A 19,195-nucleotide genomic window follows, 5' to 3' on the forward strand; every position below is an offset into this window, starting at 1 on the left:
ATTGTGCCTTCACCCTCCAGTTTCTCTCCCTGCCGGAGACTCAGTTGCAGCTTATTGAAATGGGCCTCCATAATACAGAAAACACAGGTTAGTTTTAATAGCAACTAAGAGACATAATCTGAGAATTTGCTTTCAACCCTATTGCAAGATACCATTTTACTCTATATTTTTTAAGAATTAAGATCCTTCTTTTGTTATAGCAACTCATGGAGAGAAACTGAGTTGCAGCCACTTTAAAGCAAAAACTCTTTTAATGTTCCTAAACTAGCTCAGCATAATCATTTAATTTAGATTAATTTTTTTATGCGTGCCCATGCACCAGTACCTTTAGTGTTGAAAGGGCACTGAGGATTTCATAACTTCACTGAGAGCTGAAGATTTAAAATGCACTTGCAGTTCATGGAGACAGGAACCAAAGGTTCTGAGATCTCAGTATTGGTTACAACTTTCTCCTTTCCCACCCAGCAGTTCATAGTTCACTTGATGTACCTTGTAAATGCACTGATGTGTAGCAGAAGAAGGTTCATAATTTTTCCCTGAGTCACAGGAGTAGGTCATGCTGAGGCATTTAGCCAGAGTTAGTTGGTGCCGAGGTTTCAGGTCATACAGCAGCTCTGTAACTCTGCTCTTACGTGCTCCTGAATTTATTCTGTTTGATTCCTTCAGTATTGACTGTGCTGTGAGGCAGAAGTGTGTCCCAATAGGTGCTTCTTCATGACTGAAGAGCAGCACAGATCATAGAGCCAGACTTTGAGATTTCTTGGGTTTGAGACAGAACTGGTGTTTGCTTGCTTTGGGCTTCACCCAGAGCTGAGGCAGAGGAAGGGAAAGACTTTTTTTTTTGACTTCTATAGATTTCACAGCTTTCCCTGTTAGTGGTGTTTGCTTGTTTCTCAGCCTGCAAAGCAGAGAGGATCTGATAGGCAGCGTATCCCTTTGGGTAAAGCCAATAAACGATAAATATTCTCACTGCTCCATCTGTATATTCAAAGGCAGCAGCAGCAATGATGAAGAGGCAGCGCCCTGGGCTCCCAAATATCCTGGGGGATGTCGTTGCCCTGCCTCTGCGTTGGCTGGGATGAAAGGCTTGTAAGTGCTTTGGCACGCGGGTGGCGGCGGCTTGTCATGGTAATATCAGCCTTTGAATCCAAACCTGAGCTGACTGTACAAATTCATTCATTTCAAACACAGGGAGAGACAATAATGGGATTCCCCTTCTCAGTGTGGGTGACCCAGATACCAGCAGAGGATTGTGTATTTCAGATGCCACCACAAGTCAGTAAAATGCCGCAGAAATTTCCTGAAAAATAGAAAGCGGCAGTGATCTTGATAGGTTTGTGGTGTGGAGACAGAGGGGGTGAAAAAAGGCTGATTTTTCACTGAAAACATCTCTGCAAGAAAAATGTGAACTGCCTGTGTCTGCCTGCACTTAAAATGGGCTTCATGAAGTCTGAGATCCTGATGCCAGGCCTCTCGTTCCTCTTCCTTCAATACTTTGTAGTAGTTCTGTGTGTACCTGGAGCTCGTGGTTTGCATGTTTATTCTTAGCACACAGCATACTTGGCTTGCAATCACCCTTATACTACACAGAAGCTTCAGTTTGTTGCCACCCTTTGATTTTTGGAAAGCCTCAGAGTCAATAACTAAGCAAATGCATCTCCACTCCACTCAAAATATTAGGAAAGCAAACACCAGAACCCTTATTTTGGGGATTTTTGCCAAAAGAGCTTATCATTGGCATCTATCAAGATGCTCTGTTAAGATCCTTGAGTGCCTGCTGCTGTCAGTGGGAGCAGGATGGCACTGAAGACTTGTTAAAATCCCTTCTCATGTTTCCCAGTGCAGGGAACAGCTGAGCGTCCTCACTTCTGTCAAGTTACTGGAGGGAAAAAAGGCATTTATTTGTGAAAAAACACCATGCTGAGGTTACTCTTTAGTTGTCTGCACTGGTACGTGCGTGAAGCCTCCATCCCTTTGCTTTTGTTGATGCTTTGGGTAGTTTCATCATCCACACACTCAGCAAGATCAGATGAGAGTCCCCAGCTTGATGGTGACACAGTGATCAGTTTGTCCTTGAGGAAGAAGGGACGTAGCTGTGAGTGTTTGGGTGGCCAAATACACAGAGGCATCAAAAAGACTGAATCCTTCCTGCTGGGACCTCTGCATGTCCTTTTCCCCTGAGCACGTTGCAGCAAATCCAGCCATGCTCATGTGGTGGAATTTTCCTTTTCCTGAATTTTCTTCCCTCAGCTTGACATCGATGCTGTACTGTCAGGAAGACAGCAGAAGCCCTTTCTGTGCCATGTGGGTTGAGCTGCCTTAAAAGTAGAGGACACATTGTCCTTTCCATCACTTGACCCAAATGCCCTTGAATGCCCCAGGTGTGAGCTGAGATGCACATTAATTTAAGATACACGTCGACTGTGCCATTAACCCATGGCAGTTCATTTACCTGGTGTTCTGAGCAGAGAACTTCTGCAGGGGACAGACCACAGCATTGCCAGCTTTTCTCCCAGTCTTTCATCCTCATGTTCCAGTGGTCTAATCTATATGGTTTGTCTTACTAGTTTTAACTTTTCTCCCTTCTGCCTCTCAAACCCTGACCCCAATCCTGGTGAGTCAGCTGTAATTTTTAAAACTTTCCTAAGCTTCTACTGATGCATTTCAGCCTCTCTACTGCACAGGGGAAAAACAATCAGAAAGTGAGTTACTGGTTGTGGCCCTTTCAATAGCTCTGGCATGAAAATCAAAGCTTCTATTTACTGTGCATGATGACAGATGAAAAAGAAGGTATTTCTCTTTGCCATCCTATTTGGCCTCTTAAAATATTTTCAGCAGTGAAATTCAAGTCTCCTTTCAGTTGTCATTTTTTTCCTGCATTTACATGTTTTCCTTGCTTAGATGGAGGACACTGTGCACAGTGATGCTGACTGGTCAAAGACCTCAAAGAGGAGATAAGCCAGGGTCCTTGACTGAGCTTGAGCAGTCAGAAATATCCAAGTTTTATTAGGTAACTCCTCCAGCCCTCTCCTCCCTGTGGAATTGTGCAGGGGAAATGCCTGACTGGGAAATGAGGGATTTAGAAATAAAGAACCATTCAAAGGTTTTGCCTGCTGTTTGTGGGCAGATGGACAAATCAGTGGTTGTCCTGACCTCTCTTACTCGTCCACCCAAATGTCTGCTTCTCCTTCTTGGTAACTCCTTCCTTTTAGTTATTCCTCCCATTCCTGCCTCTGTAGATGGGACAGTCTGAATTCCTTCCTTGAGGAAGGTTGACTCCCATCCCACCAAATGCTGTGGATCTACAGCACTGCTTGACAGGACGGGATTGGAAGGCTGCTGACATCTCGTGGGCCTTCCTTGTAACCACATCATGAAGAGCCCTGCACATTAACTCACATTTCCTAATTACACGCCGTGCAATCCCACGTTGTGCCTGGTGTGTGTTCAGCTGGGAGAAGGTGGAGGGGGCGTCTCCAAAAAGGGCCAACACCTTGCAGCACAGGACATTCCAGGTGGAAGGAAAATGTTTTGCTGCCAAGTGTGGTTGAGCAGCAGGACAGCGGCCTGGAGGGACTGTGGGATCTCAGCCTTTGGAAGGGAGAGGGCAAAATTTGATGGACAATGCCCTTAGCAGCCTGACTGGACTTTGATGTTAGCCTTGCTCTGGGCAGGAGGGTGGACTGGAGGCAGAAATGCCTTCCAGCCAAAGTTCTTCTGTGATTATCTTCATCTACAAGTGATTACGGTCAGATTTGCTGTTTTCCTGAAAGGCAACCCCACTTCAATTTATTTTGATCGCTGAATGGGAACGCTTTTCATGCTACATGGTGCCAGAAGAAAGTACTGCAACATTTTTCAGTGAAAGCTTTTCTTTCAAAGGGGTAATGCTTCACTCTTGAGGGCTATTTGGTTACTGCATTTACAAGTGACAGTGCTACTTCAGTTACTCTCTGTACCTCCCTGTGCAGATATAATACAAATATGCCACCTAGTGTCCACGGATGTGTCTAACTGTGACATTCACTTGGTGTGAGAAGAGCCAAGTTGCCAGTTTTGTGTAGTCTTACGGGAAATCTATCACTGTACAAATAAAAATCAGCCACAGGACGAATCAGTGCAAGAAGTACTCAGCTCAGAAATTCTTTAGAATTCACATCACTAGATTAATATATTCTCATATGTTCTACATTGTATAGAGGAAACTTTTGGGTTTATTTCTGATCATCTGATTTCTGAAAATTACAGGTTTTATCTAAGAATTTTTTTATGTTTTAAAGAATATTGTTGCCGCCTGTGAAGTTGATTTTCATGAGAAGAAAGTGTTTAAAAGTGTTTAAAAGTCATTTGGACTATGCTTTTAATAACATGCTTTATTTTAGTCAGCCCTGAATTGGTCAGGCAGTTGGACTAAGTGATTGTTATAGGTCTCTTAACAACTGAAATAGTCGATTCCATTTCCTTCTATTCCATTCCATTCTAAAGGAAATGCCTCTTCTCATGGCGCTTTATCTTCTTTATAATTTTGAGTTTCTGGCTTTCTGAGTTTCTGGCAAAATTCCTGGTCAGCTTGTGAGCAGCAGCTCTTTCATACCATTGCACTTCATCCAGCCTGACTTTCACATTGTTTTTCCAGAGCCTCATTTGGAGAAGAAAAACTAGCATTATTGTCATCTCAGATTGACTCAAAACACAAGATGTTCCTCAGTTTTTCAGTTCTGCTACTGAACTAGAAAATCAATTATTCACGTACCTTTTCTGGCCAAGATATTTGCCCCTCCTGGCAAGGTTCAGGCAGGTGCATTTGGGGGTTTGTCTGGACTGTAGACACCAGCACCAGGGTTTACAAGCCAGACCTGGCCATCACAGAGAAACACTGAGCTTGCCAGTGAAAAACCCTCTCCTACCACACAAAGTAAATACTGCCAGTGGCAAACCAAGTTTTTCTCATTCCATCTTATTTCTGTCCTTTAAATGTGCTCAAGTGATGCAGGAGCAGTGCCTGCAGAAATGTGGTTTTCAGAGGTGGTTACTGCATCCAGCACAGGGTAGGGAATGATGCTTTGCTCCACACTGGACTGTGAAGACAAGTTCAGCACTGCAGTAAGACCTTAAGTGCATCATTCTGCCCCACTGCCTTGGAGGGGTGATAATTAGTTGCCTGCTGATCATGTCCCTCGTTTAAAAGGTCCCTGACATCCCTAAAAGAACGTGTGCTACCAATACTCTCCTCCTGCAGACAGTTGGAGACAGGCTCACACCTGCACAGTCTCTCTGAGCCAACTGAGCTCTTCCCTGGAAGAATGTTGGAGTTTGCTGTCGGCAGCGTGGACATCTAAGGAAGTTTTTCAGAAATCCTTCATCACCTAAGTAAGCTTTGTCCATGCAACAGCTGGCATTGAGTCAAGTCAGTCTGCTCACATGACAAAGGAGTTACTTTACCCGAGCCTGCAGCAGGCATAGACAACAACACAGATCAATATAGATTACAGACTTCTGTGGGTAAAAGTAGTTTTCTCCACTATGATGAGTAAAAGAATGTTTTTAAATGCTGTTTGCACATCAGTATTGCAATTTTAAGTAATATTAGTGTTGGAGCAGTCTTGCAAGGGCAAGCTTTAGTTCTGCTTTTGAGAGCTTATGTGGGTGAGCAGAACTTTGCAGTACACTAAATAAAGATTGAAAGTCAATTTAGAGTTCACAGTCTACATCTGCTGAGGCCGACCAGACTGCTTTAGAGCTCAAAAACCACGTTAACCTCTAGGTCCACACATAAAAGGGGCAAACTCTCAGTGTCAGCATTTCAGAAATTGAATCCAGTCTCCTCTGGGAATAGAAGGTTGGGAGTACACTCCAAGTAGCACTGTATAACCTGAAACAAGCCAGGAATTAGATCCTGAGCAAGGACACTCATAATCAGGTTCTTTTTTTAACAAGGAAGTTAGTCCCTGAAGACAAAGCTATAGGACATTGTCCCAGTAACTCCTCTCGCTGGCTTGCCTGTCCTGAAAAATGAGCCTCACTCCCAGCTTGCTGCCTGGAGGTGGAGGACTCCATCACTGCTCATATGGCTGCTGCTGTTGTTGTTAGCTCCTTCTCATGTGTTTAGCCGAGTCCTTTGCCTCCAGAACCTTCCCTGCACTGACCAGACTCTCTCTGGGGCCAGAAACGGGGTTTGGGCCCATGAAGGACTGGGCAGGTGGAGGTGATGCTTCGGGGTGGCAGTGGGGTCCTTCTGGTTCCTGTCCCATGGCAGTGGTCCCCCAGAGGAAAGCATGAAAAATAAACAGTAAGTGTAAGCAGTAAATGCTTTCTCCGGTGAGTGTTTGGAGAGGCTGAAGGTGTTTTGCCAACCTTCAGTCTCACAGTCCAGCAAGCTCTTGCTTGGCTCAGCTGAGAAAGCTGAAGGAGTAGAACACGTAAGGAGATTCCCTGTTTCCAGGGAGCGACCAAACCTGCAGTGGTGCTGCTGAGGTCTCTGAGACGGCAGGCTGTGTTGATGTCAGAAAACTCGCTGCTCGGCCATGGGAAACACTAGGTGGCAGCAGGAAATCTCTGGAAGTTCATATCCATACATGTCAAAAGTGGTCACAGGCAGCTGAAGTAATCATAAATCTACTTGGGCATCCTGGTGGCTTTTGTTCAAGGCTTAAGACCACTTAGGAACAGGTCTGTGGAGGGGGTTTCCATATAAAATTGGTCCTGCAGCATCTGCACTCCACATCAGCACCAGGGCAGTGTTTGCTGCTTCCATTCCCATTTAACCATGCAATGACAGTAATCACTCAGTAACTGCACATTCTGCACATCTCAGTGATATATTCGTCCCTAGGTCTGCTGTTGAACTTGGTTTGATCCCCTGTAGTCCAGAACAGAAACTGTCCTGGTTATAGTCCCATTAAATTATGTTCCATGAAATAGAAATAGATGATCTTTAAGATGCCTTCCAACCCAAACCATTCTGAGATTCTGTGATTATAACCAAACAGCCACGTTTATTCAAGCCCTGCAGAGTTTAGTTCAGTAAGAGTCATAGGATCAGAGGGAAAAAAATGTTGTCAAGCAGCTCACTTACTTGTGGAGCCAAAGCTCTGGGTATAAATGAGGTTTTTTCTATCTCCTGCTCTGACATGATTAGATCTGGGCTTTGGTGGCTCTGTAGGAATTTCAAAGTGCTTTGCTGCTCTTTCTTCCTTGTCTTCCCCTTCACACAGGATCCAATTACACCAGACAAGTGCTGTGTATTACCAGGGAACAACACTGACTTACCTGCAGAGACTTTTAAATGCCTTTTCTGTTGTCTGTGGAATGAACTGTGTGGGCCAGAAAAAAAAAAAAAAAGGGCATTTCAGATACAGATCTTTGGAGAGAAAAAAGTGAACGAAAGAGAAGTATTTAAGATGAGCATTTCTGTTTTTTAATTGGTGAGATCCAACAGGCTTTGGCTCACACAGTTAAAAGAATAGCAAGAGACTGTGAATTGTACTGAATTTTACAGTTTTGTAGTCTGAACAGAACAGTAATTGGTATCTATGTCCTAGTTTGCATTTAATAGTTCTCACTGGGCACAGTGCAAGCAAAGATCCTTATTGCTAAGGCTTGTGCTTCCATATGAAGTAGGACTTCCTGAAGCATTGGGATATATAGGCATAGAAATCTGGTTTAAACACACTGGCTTTTATGAAACACCCTGGGAAAACACTCTGGGGCTGGAGATCAGGTCTGACTCCCATCCAACACCCCGGGCAGGGGGAAGCATCCCCATTTCTCCCTTATCAGCAGTGGCTGCACTGCCCTTCTCCTTCTTCCCGACTTCCCATGCTCTCTGGCGGGGCTGGAGGAAGGGGGAGGGAGCTCACTTTGTCGGGCAGATTAATTCATTAAGCGCGTCAGGGCCAATCTGCCGCCGAGGACAGACTGCACTTGGTGGCGGCGCAGCCCAGCAAATCGAGTCAAATCAAGATTACCCGAGAAATGTTGGAGCAGTTTTTTGTAAATGAGATATTGTGGGGCTGTGCCGGGCATCACCCCTGAGAGCTCCTCTGCTGCAGAGCGTCCTCCGAAATCTCCTGCCTCGGCAGAGAAGGGGGTTGATTTGCACTTCTCGTTTGCAAGAGTGAATAATTAAAACGTCAGCGTGGGAAGCTCCTCCTGTCTTTCTTCTTACCTGCCTTGTAAATTTGACCCTGTCCATTAGATTTCTGCACAGGGGAACTTTTTTGCTGTATGTCTATGTTTGCAGGTGAAAACTGCTCAGTGGGAGTCAGTCCTCCTTCCCTAGGGCATTCCTATGGCTGCACTTCCCATTTGATAGCTGTTCTTGAAAGGGAAAAGTAATATATTTCCTTGGAAGAAAGAATGCTGCAATTTGCAATGCATATGAAATTATTTTCTGGTTTTACTTTGATGATACAAATTCCTGAGTTCCCTGAAATCAAGGAGTGAGCTCTCAGGAGAGGACTAAGGAGCCCATAGAGACATCAGTCACATTATAAAGCACCTCTTACATGTGTGTGACCAGGAATGCACAATTTTAGTGTGTTAAAAAGTAACACACTGAAGTTTTTCCCACTGTTCTGAGGCCATGGGGCTGAGGCATTTTTTGGCACATCACTGGCTGCAGGAAGATTTCTCCTGCTGTACCTTGACAGTCCCTTCCCTGCCAACATGACCAATGCTCTGCACACAATATCCTGCCCTTCCTCAGTGTGTTAATCCCAGACTTGCAGGGCTGTGATTGCAGTGCCTGTCTCAGCCCTGGGCAAGGCTCTGCTGGGCTCGTGGGTGGTGATCCCATCGCTCTGTGAAGCTCTGGCTGCGCAGCCCCCGGGGACTCAGGCACTCACCAGCTTCTTCTTCCGCTCTGTGCCTCCGCCTGATGATTTATGAAGTGGGAAGGTAATTCCCAACCCTCTGCCATGGCTTGCAGAGCGCAAGGAGCTCCTCGAGCTGGCCCCGTGCACTCTGAAACAGGAGTGTTGACTTTGTCTTCAAGCATCTGCCGTGTTTAAAGCTTCCTTTGCCGTGGCAAATCGCAGCCAAAAGTAATACGGTGTAAATTGTTTCTTCTAAATTAACAGACTGTCAAAATCCTCATTTTAATTAAAAGCGGGGAGATGACCCCGACCGCAGCGGAGTGACCCAAGAGCCTCTGCCCTCCTAAGCAAGTGCCCCACTGCCAGAGCTGTCAGATGAAGGCAATTACTTCTCTAGGCATAAAATTTTATCACACTGGAATTGACTTAAGTATTTCAGAAAGCTCCATCAAACCACAGCCAGAAATCTTTCACTGAGAAAAAAAGCACCGAGATCATTAATTGGGTTAATGCTCCATCAACCTTGCATTTGTTAATGGGCATGTTTGGGGCACGAGGGGAACCTCATCCAGGGAAATGTCCTCTGAGCTACAAAGAGGGTTTATGCTGCAGTGTGACTTTGTGCATTGCAGGCTGTCCCTCTCTTCAGGCTTTTTCAGTTGGTGCTGTACTTGAGAGCAAACTGCATTCCCATGTTGGCAGGCAGTGCCAGCACCCTGTACCACAGGGGTCTGTACAATAAACGTATGGGTGAGCGAGACTGGAAGGGTGGGGCACTGGTTTTTGCCTCCTCTCCCCTTGAAAATCCCATACCAATGCCTTTCTGGACATCTATGGTGGTGTCATGTGCCTCAGTTGTACAAAGACCTTTTTTTTTAATGCATATCATCCGTGGGAAGACTCACACGATGTTGTGCCCCACAGTTCCCAGCACTAATCACATACAGATGTAAAATACTGACTCTGTGCCCTAAAAAGTAGCAATGGGTGCCTCAGTGTCAGCACTGTGGGAGACTCACAGCTCCTGTGGAGCACATCAGTGGGTTGTCAAAGTTGAAGTGGTTGGGGAGGTGGTGGTTAAATATTTGTTTAATTCCTGCGATTTCTCATGCCTTTGTTGAAAAAAGTGGGGTTTTGTTTTCCTCACACCTCCCCCACATAAAAACGTGGAAAAATAACAGTCTAAGGCTGCAGATATTAGGTGTAAGGACAACTGGCTGATACCACGTGAAGACTGATGAAGGCTGGGTTGTGCCTGCAGAGAATTCTGCATCCATTTGGGCTCACCCCAGGCCCCTGGAGGTTCCTCTTGCTATCTCACCTCCCCGCAGTTTCTCTAGGAGAGTACTTGAGCCTAGTGCAGAGCGATGGGCAGCAGAGGCAGTTCACACCTCATTTAAAATGCATTTTCATTAGAAAGTGGTGATGCCAGAACTGAAAGAGGCATCAGGATCGATACCAGTCCTTACTTCATCTTATGTTCCCTGCCTCGTGTCTGAGAATGAAGAGCTGTAGTGCAGAAGGGCGTCATTCCCACATCTCTCCCATAGCACATCACTCACTAATCCAGGCACAGACCAGTTCCCAAGCCCAGATTTCTGAGGTACCACTTACAGACACTGGAGCTTCAGTGTTATATTAACTGCCCTGAATTCTGTCATCGTTATTTGGACATAAACTTGTTTAAGTCACACAGCCCTGCCTGTGGCAAGTATTGGTCCTGGAGCTGTGACATGCCATGAGCTTCCACTCTACTCCTGTCTTGGTGTTACGAGACTGAAAAACAGAGTTGTGTTCCTTGGAGGGAAGGATTTCTCTCCTCTTCCCCAAGTGTCCCTAACTTTGCAGTGTTTTTTGGCTGCCCCTGCAGCCAGCCCCGTTGGAAGGTTGGGGTGCTGCTCCTGCGGGGTTTCTCCCGTGGACTGCCGTGAGGTGCTGAGTGGTGCAGAAACAGCTCTACCTCAGTAGATCATATGGGATTGGCTTTGCTACTTCCTTGGGAAAAGAAAAGGACAGTTCCACAATTCCACAGAGGCTTTGACACGGCTTTGAAAGGGGGAGAATAAGGTACCCGACCCTGCTGGTATTCGTCAGCCACAGGCTTCCCAGGGCACTGATCTTTTTCTTTTCCTGGCTGAAAATGTTAATTTTGACATTGATGAATGGATTTTATCCAGGATGTGGCCAAAAAACTACAGTCTTTGGTGTGGTTTGATGCAGCTTTTTAGCTTAGCAGGTCCACTCTGTGCATTGTCGTGCTGAACCCATACCCTTAGGAAAACACAGCACTATTAAGAGGACAGGTAAAATTCCTGCAGTGAGTGTTTTTGAGGAATTTCATCGTGTGGGACATTTTGCTTTTTCCTTCCATCTTTGGATAAAAGAAAATTTTGAAGGGTCCTAAGCCCTATGACTTTGGTTTGCGATTTCTCCGCTCCTGTCCCTGTGAAGTGCTGTATAACTCATCAGTAACACGTGCACCAACTTCCTCTCTCAAACTGAAACTTCTGAGTCACAATTCACTCTCATTTGTTGTGTGTCTGAGAGATCTGTGTGTATATATTGCATAAAAAATTGCACATATCAGCTGTGTTTAAAGTAGGCCCAGAGTAATTACTTTTGACATTCAGTATTCTGTAATAGCATTTCAAATGACATATAACAAGCATTTTTGTGTATTTAAAAAAAAAATGAGGAAAAGTTACTTGAATGTAGGTATTTAGGTGGAATTTTAAAACTAAATGTTTTGTTAAAGTTGCTGTATTTTAAAATGTCAAAAGAATTACCGGTGAATGTGATTATAATGAAACGTTGCTCTTGTTGTCATGGAAACTAACTTTTAAAACTGCCATGCAGGGTGACAAATTACACAGTGCCGTTTTGGTGAGCCCTTTTTTTTTACAGTTTCCCATTATTTTGCTTTTGAAGAATTTTAAACAGCTGGCACCGGTGTTAAGGATATTACACTTCTCTCAAACCTTTAGCTGTGCCTTTATTTTGATCCGTCGAGTAATACACATTTTTCAGGCTGAGTAAATCTCATTTCTACATCGCCAGTGTACATCATCCTTAACATCATCTACACCTTTCAATAATTAACATGTGGCCATGCCAGTGTTTTCCCAGCCTTTCTCCTCCTGTCCTGTGCTGTTGCCAGTATCAGGTTGATTAATTCATGAGGCGGGATCGTGGCTCTCGTGGTTAGACACTTCATAGCAAGGGGCAGGGGACACTGTCTCGTGCTCCTGGTTTTGGCAGGTGACTCTGTGGTGTAAAGTACGTGTTTGGTCCAGGGAGCAGAGACCCAAACATCCTGGCCCTAGCTGGGTCATTCAGCACCAGTGCAGTTTGCAGAATGCCTTCCCCAGGGAGGGAACTTTCTGGGATACCAGAAGCAATTAAATTCCTTTAAACTTATTTTTACGTGGAGGATGAGAATGTATAGCGTTGGGAAGAAATCCCTAACAGAAAATATATGGACTCTGAAGCTTACAGGAGTAAACCAAGCTCTAAATTACAGGTTTCAGGAAGGAATGTTCTGACATACTTTCCTGTCTGTTGTGTATTCCTTGTGACTAACTCTGAGTAATGGCTGTTTTGTAGACAGGCTGTAGATCAAAACTGGAGCAGATCCCATAGGATGCTACTGGAGGGTGCAGAGTGATAAATGACGTCTCATCCCATCCAGCACCATTTCTCACTACATATCTGATGAGTCTCTGTTGCAAAAGACATGTTTCCAGGGTAATCTGTATGGCACAAGCCCCCTGACTTCCCCACTTAGGATAATGTTTTATAAACATCACACAGAAGTGGTTACAACTTGGTTACTTCTGCCATGAGCATGGGAAGCACAACCTGCCACGATGCTATCATAAGATGGGGGAAAGAGGGGATGAGGTACAGGAATACTTTTGGTCCTTTTCCATGAATCTTCCTCATTTGAGTGTGATTAAGCATTCAGTGGAGCGCGGTGGGATCACAAGGATGGATCCAACACCTTCATCTGGAAGGGCAGCTCAGAGGTTAGAACTTGTTCTCAATGGAGAAAAACCTTAAGTGCACAGTGGAAACACTTGCTTGAGAGCAGCTGTCCCAGATCCCAGCTGTGTTCTCCAGTCACTGGGCATTCAGCTGCCATCAGTTTTTCTCCCTGGCAGCATATTTACTTCTCCATGTACAGCCAGCCATCGGAGACATGGGCAGGTCTTTTATCTCTCGTCTCCCATCTTCCCCTTTGAGCCTGGTCCCTCTGTCAGCCCTCAGGATGGCACCTCAGACTTGAAATTTAGCCTCACAAACAAGGAACAGAGCCCACCTCATGCTGACCCTGGGCTGCTGGAAAAAGCAAGGCTTTGCTGCACGCTTGCGGCTGTCCCCAGGAGTTTTGAGGGACTTCAGCTCTTCTGAGGTCTCAGAATCACAGTGTGGCTCAGGTTGGAAGGGATTTCAGTGGATCATCTGGTCCCACCTCGCTACTCCAGCAGGGTCAACCCAGAGCACATGGAACAGGATTGTGTCCAGACGGTTCTGGAATATCTCCAGAGAGGGAGGCTCCACACCCTCTCTGGGCAACCTGTTCCATTGCTCAGTCACCTGCACGGCAAAGAAGTCCTTCCTCCTCCAGGTACTTTTTCTTCTGGTAAGAATAGATCAAATACAGACCCCTGACACCTCTTACACCCCCGGCTGCAGTTGTGAAACAGGGAAAGCCAGGGTTTTCCTTTGGATAGCTGACAAGGATTAGTTTTTCTCTCCAAGGTAGTGCTGAGGAGTAAAACATGAACACAGCTTCAAATACTTTGAATGTCTTGCAACACAAGAAGATAAATTACCAACACATCCATCACTTAGATTACTCTGACCATCTGTGCTTTATGCACCTTCTGTTAAGAAAAAAAAGTTGATTTTCAGCTATGCATAGGCTGTGCTTTTAGTTTATGTATAATGCAAATGAGGGGAGAAGCTAGCTAGAGGCAAAATCAGAGTTTAGATTGGCTGTTTATAGGGGCAACCTTTCCTTAAAATACCTTTTGTTTTTCATCCTGCACATCACAGAGATTTAGAGTCCTCATTGACTTCTGAAAACACAGCTCTGGGAGGACAAAGGATGATATATTCTTGACGAGTACCTAAAGTATAGTAGTTCTAAAGACAATAAATGCAAGGTCGCATTAGGGCAAAACAGTTAATTACCCACTTCATTATTGTCAAGGTTAATACAGCATTTGAGCACAGAAGCTGTTTTTCATCTCCTTTTGGAAACAAGGCGAGACAGCGTTTCTTACAGACAGATCCATTATAGCTTATCACCGGAGGACAGGCCGCTGCAGAAGCACCATGAAGGATGTCTGCTGTCACCAGCCTCCGGAGGAGATGCCAAACCTGTGCGGGGAGCAGTGGGAATGACGGGAGAGCTCCAGCTCCGGCGAACCGCGCGTTAATTCACGGGGACTGCGCCCCATTGATTTAATGTGAGACGGCAACGGGAGCAGAAAATTCACCGGCCCTCCTTCATCTCCTGGAACATCGATCCCTCCTAAACTGCACAATGCGCTGGAAAACGTCCTTTAATAAACATGGGGGATTGACTGTCACAGATCCCATCTTTCCGCGGCGAACCCTGTGAAAGCTGCACCTGCGGGAGGGCCCCATCCTGGTTTTCCATTTCCGTGTGCTCGTTTCCATTACCTGATCACAACAGACAGAAACAAAGGCCTCAGAAGCCTTAGCCCTTTGCAAATAATGCTTTCCTTTTAACTGCCTACTTCAGCAACTTTGAAAATTCCTCAAGTTATTTAGAAAACCATTTAGAAAATTTAGAAAGCAATCTATGTAAATATATGTAGGAATATAGAGAGAGATAGAATTCACTCTTTATATTGAAGGACTTTTTTTTCCCCAGTTTCTAAAGCCTTTAAAATTGGGAAAAACTAGTCTATTTGCCGTGACACTAATTACCAGGATAACTGTGTTTGTATCACTTTTGATGTAGCCTTTTTCTGGTACATTTTCTCTCAAGGTTTTTGGTTTGCTTTTTAAGGTAGAGCTAGAATTTCCCATTGTTTGTGACTCCTGCCCTTGTATTTCAGTCCCAGGAAGTTTTCCCACTGCTCACTGGTGCAGTGTCCAGCCTGGTGATCTAGTAACCAAGACCACTTCATTCCCAAATCAAGATCCCACATCAGCAGTTTGGACTTTCCACTGAATTCATTCCTTTAAACCTGGGGACTTCTCTGAGCCCTGGCACTAACATTGGACTCTCAGGTTTGGGAATTTGGGCCATGGTTATGGCAGTTCTCAATCTCTGGCATCTTTCTGCAAATACTGTGCTTCCCAGGAAAGCTGTGGGTGATATCAAGCCCCCAGCACGCACTTTCTCTGTAGTAAATGACTTCAAGACAGGTTAACATGGCACAACATATGTTTTATTCTTTATAGCGTCTTCTTTGATTTCATTTTTTAATAATTTGTGCTCTGCTCATCTGTACAGAGCAGTTACTCTTATTACTTCTATAGACTGATACCTACTTTGGGATATCAATTTGGTTTTTAAGCCTAGTTAATGGTTCTGCCTGTCAGGGAGGCACCCACTGTATCTCACATTTGTGTATAATCATCTGAAGTTCTATTCAGATAGCAAAATCCTTGACTATATAGCTTTGTTTCATAGGGTCTTGGTGAAACGCTTCCTAAATTATCTTCTTTTGGTAGGAATGACGCTAGATACTTCCTTGGAAAAGATAAAGTTGGTGTAGGCTGTCTGATTTAGCCCGAGGGCATCTCACCATGATCTATGTCCTTCCGCATAAGGGAAGTGCAAAATTTAAAAACAAGCCAAGGCAAATAGGAATACTGTTGTTCTTATCAGCCATAAATAATTATCACAGTTGATAATAACCGTCAGTAACAAAGCACTGACTACTCAGTAGAAAATGTGCCTCTGGAGTAGGTAAGTTTATCCTTCCTTTGCGCTGGCCCTTTTAATTTTCTCGTGGAGAGGAGCCTGAAGCCAACAGAAATTACAACCATCACCCTTGCAAGTCAGTGTTTGCCAGTAGTCATCTTTAAAATGCTGGGATAAAAGAAAAGGAGTTTAGTTCTTAATCCCCTTAACTTCATCAGTCAGGATGAGACAGCACTGAGGTCCCAGAGCTATCCAAGACAGCTTCATCAGACTGAGGCTTCTGTGGCAAATGCCTTTTTTTTTCTTAAATCAGAATTTCCTATAAAACCATTTTACTGTTAGTACTATTTTTAAGTCCTCATAATGAAAAAGGTTGCTCCCACGCATGGACCTGTCTGCAGAAAATCCCCGAGCTGCGGGGATTTGTCATAAATGAATTCCCTAACACATAAACACTCAGCTGCATTCTTCTAAATCTTCCTTCTGAAGGTGTCTGAAAATCCTGCTTCCAGACAGCGTCTGCTTGGAGGAGCAGAGGGAGAACTCCTCTATCACCAAAGAGTCTGCTCTGCTCCCAGGGGCTCCCTCTGGCTCCGAGGCCCTTTTGTGCAAACACAACTCGGCTGCTGCAGGAAACCTCTCCTTTGTGAAGGCCAGTCCCGTGGAGAGTGTTAAATTGGCACTTTACTCCTCGGCATGCATTTGCACAGGGGAAGCGGGGTGGCAGTCGGGTATTTCAATCTTGTTTTCAATTATAAGCATTTCATTGTCCAATGTTGCCGGTTTATTATGTGATAATTAAGTATGAATGATCGCACAGTCATCCTGCCAAAGAGGCTGGAGCCGAATGAAACCAATTCCTCTCATCCTGCTGAATGGCTTTGGAGGCGAAAGCAGTGATCTATTTGCTGTCCCTTATTTTTGCTGTCCTATTGTTTCAGTATCACTGGCTTCAAAATAGCAAACTAGGCAAGTAATTACAGACATAAATCAGAGCAGGGATCAGCGTGAGGTCAGGACTGCTTTGCTTTTAGGCTGCCTTTTCTCAGCTGCCTTTTGTGAGTAACAGAGAAGTACATTCCTGTTAATTTTGTGAAACAGTGATTTTAGTAGCGTTGAAATGCTTGTTTTGACAAAGTTTGAGCCCCTTGTGTGCTTTCAGGCAGAGTTTGAGTGGTCTCTCTGTCAGTGTTGCAAAAAGTGCAGGTCCAGTGACCAGGCATCCGATATTCCATGGTTGGTGTCCAATACACCATAGTCAGTGTGCAACGTAGGCTGCACCTCCTTGGGGTGACCACACTGGCTCTGTTTAAAAACTCAGTAAGTTAAATAAGATCCAGCTGCAGATATTTAACCCCAGTGAATCAGGAAAGCAGATGTGTTTTCAGTAGAGCCGCGCTGATTTATGGCCCTGGCCACTGCTCTGTACATCTTATTCTTGTCGGGTGTTTATAGACGTGAAGTGGTGCTCAGTGGGAGCCAACTGCTGAAAAATGGATTCAGCCACGGGTTATGGTCTTCAGGTGGTACTAACTAAAACCAACCAGTCTTCCTTGAAGGAGAGCTGTAACCGAGCACTGCTCGCCTCCCATCCTATCAGGAGCACCAGTGTTTTGGACAGAAGGGAGTAGGGATGGGCAGGGGGTCTGTGGAGGACGTCGCAATAGTGGGACACAAACAAGGCATCTGTGATGTCCCAAAGCCATGGTTGTGCTCAGTGGTTTGCTGGATGCTGTGTATTGTAAGGAGATAGAGTTAAGTATTTTTCCCCTCTTCCCCAAGTGTCTTTTATTCTAAATTAACTAAGAGTCAGTCCCCAGTGGCAATTCTTCTACTCAGGAACATACTGTTTCTTAAAAAAAGGAAAAAAACCCAAGAAAATCCAGTGCCTACTAAACTTTGTGCTACTTTCCATTCCAGCAGTTTGTTAAAATAACATGTAGAAGTGAACACTGAATGGTATTACTTTAGCTTATGCATACCCTGTAAATCTGATTCAGCCCACCAGTTTGGCTTGATGTACACAACTGAATAATAACAAATAAAAAATAAGTAGTGGTTTAAAATGTTTAAATGTCTCTATTGTTGGCTGCTGAGCACCCACCTCTTAAATTGGGCTTTTTGAGAGTGTCTTGGGGTTGCATGCCAAATCCCAGCTTATGATCTACCCTGAATTTAGCCCCTCTTTGTTTCTTCCTTTCTGCCCTACTGTAAGTATCTATTGAGATTTTTTTCCTAGCAATGAGATATATGACTGCAGAACATGACACATCACTACATGTATTTCTGGGTGATTTGTAGACTTTTTTACTTACCGATGGTTTTCTTGATCAGCTATTAAACAAAAGTCAGTATTTAATCAAAGCAATTTCTTATTCCCAGACTATTGTTCGAGGAAATAAGCCTCGAAAGGATACTTCAATCAACGGCCTGCTGGAAGAGTTTGACAATATCTCAGTGACAAGGTCCAATTCCCTGCGGAAGGAAAGTCCTCCCACCCACCACCACCAAGGAAACGCAAACCACGTGCCAAGGCACCAGGAGGAAAATGGTTACATCACGTATTCCCAGTACTCCAGTGAGTCAGACACTACAACAGACTATGTCGTGGAAAAATATCGAGACAAGACTGTTTATGGGGAAGAGTTAGAGCGGTACTACAAAGGCAGCTACGCCGCCAAGCAGAACGGGCACATGATGAAGGTGACGTCCCGGGACATCTATTACTCGGAAGTGACACCCCTGCAGTCAGACCTCTCCAGGTTCCTCCCAGATTACCATGCACACCTGGACACCAAGCCCAAACCGCTGGAATACGGCGGCCTAAAGCTGGAGTACCAGCGGATCCCCAGCGGATCCTCCCTGGACTATAGAGATCCCTTTCCTTACACCCCGTCCCGAGCGTCGGTGCAGAGCGAGTGCCCCAAGGAGAGGCTGGAGTATGGTGACAGCGACTGGGGACACGGCCTGGGCAAGGATGACTACGACAAGAGGCCCAAGTCATCCTACGTGGACCCAGCGAGCCCTCAGCCAGCCATGAGGCAGAGGTCCAGGTCGGGCTCCGGTCTGCAGGAGCCGGCCATGCCCTACGGAGCGAGCGCGTTCAAAGCACACCAGCAAGGACATTCCTACAGCTCCTACACCTACCCCCGCCTGTCCGAAACCGCAGCAGGCATCCCCAAGGTAACCTGACATGCCTGGTGACAGGGCTGCCAGAGCAGGGGTCAGCCTCTCCAGAAAGGGAGTGCAAAAAATTAGGGGTGTGCAAAAAATTAGGGGTGTGCAAAGAATTAGGGGTGTGGAAAAAATTATGGGCAAGGAGCCTTTGCTTGGGCACGTGATGCCAAATGTGGCCAGTGACATCCCTGGGAGCTGCGTGGCTGCTGCTTGGTGGGTGTAGAAACCCACCCTCTTTACTCAGGTCTGTGAAAATGGATGTCAGGGGCATCCATTTTCAGGATGTCAGGGTTTA

The 19,195-nt window shown here is 45.2% G+C and overlaps 1 protein-coding gene across 10 annotated transcripts in view; it reads left to right on the forward strand.

Moving 5' to 3' along the window:
• PAK5 (p21 (RAC1) activated kinase 5) overlaps nucleotides 1-19,195 on the forward strand; it is a 177,501-nt gene that overhangs the window by 141,063 nt on the left and 17,243 nt on the right. For all 10 annotated transcript variants that reach the window (XM_017834536.1, XM_017834537.1, XM_017834535.1 and 7 more), the window contains one exon: nucleotides 18,106-18,906. In XM_017834536.1, coding sequence (XP_017690025.1) covers nucleotides 18,106-18,906 — 801 coding nt within the window. The remainder of the gene's footprint in view (nucleotides 1-18,105; nucleotides 18,907-19,195) is intronic.

The sequence above is a fragment of the Lepidothrix coronata genome, unplaced genomic scaffold (assembly GCF_001604755.1).
Source record: "Lepidothrix coronata isolate B3197 unplaced genomic scaffold, Lepidothrix_coronata-1.0 Scaffold234, whole genome shotgun sequence".
NCBI lineage: Eukaryota > Metazoa > Chordata > Aves > Passeriformes > Pipridae > Lepidothrix > Lepidothrix coronata.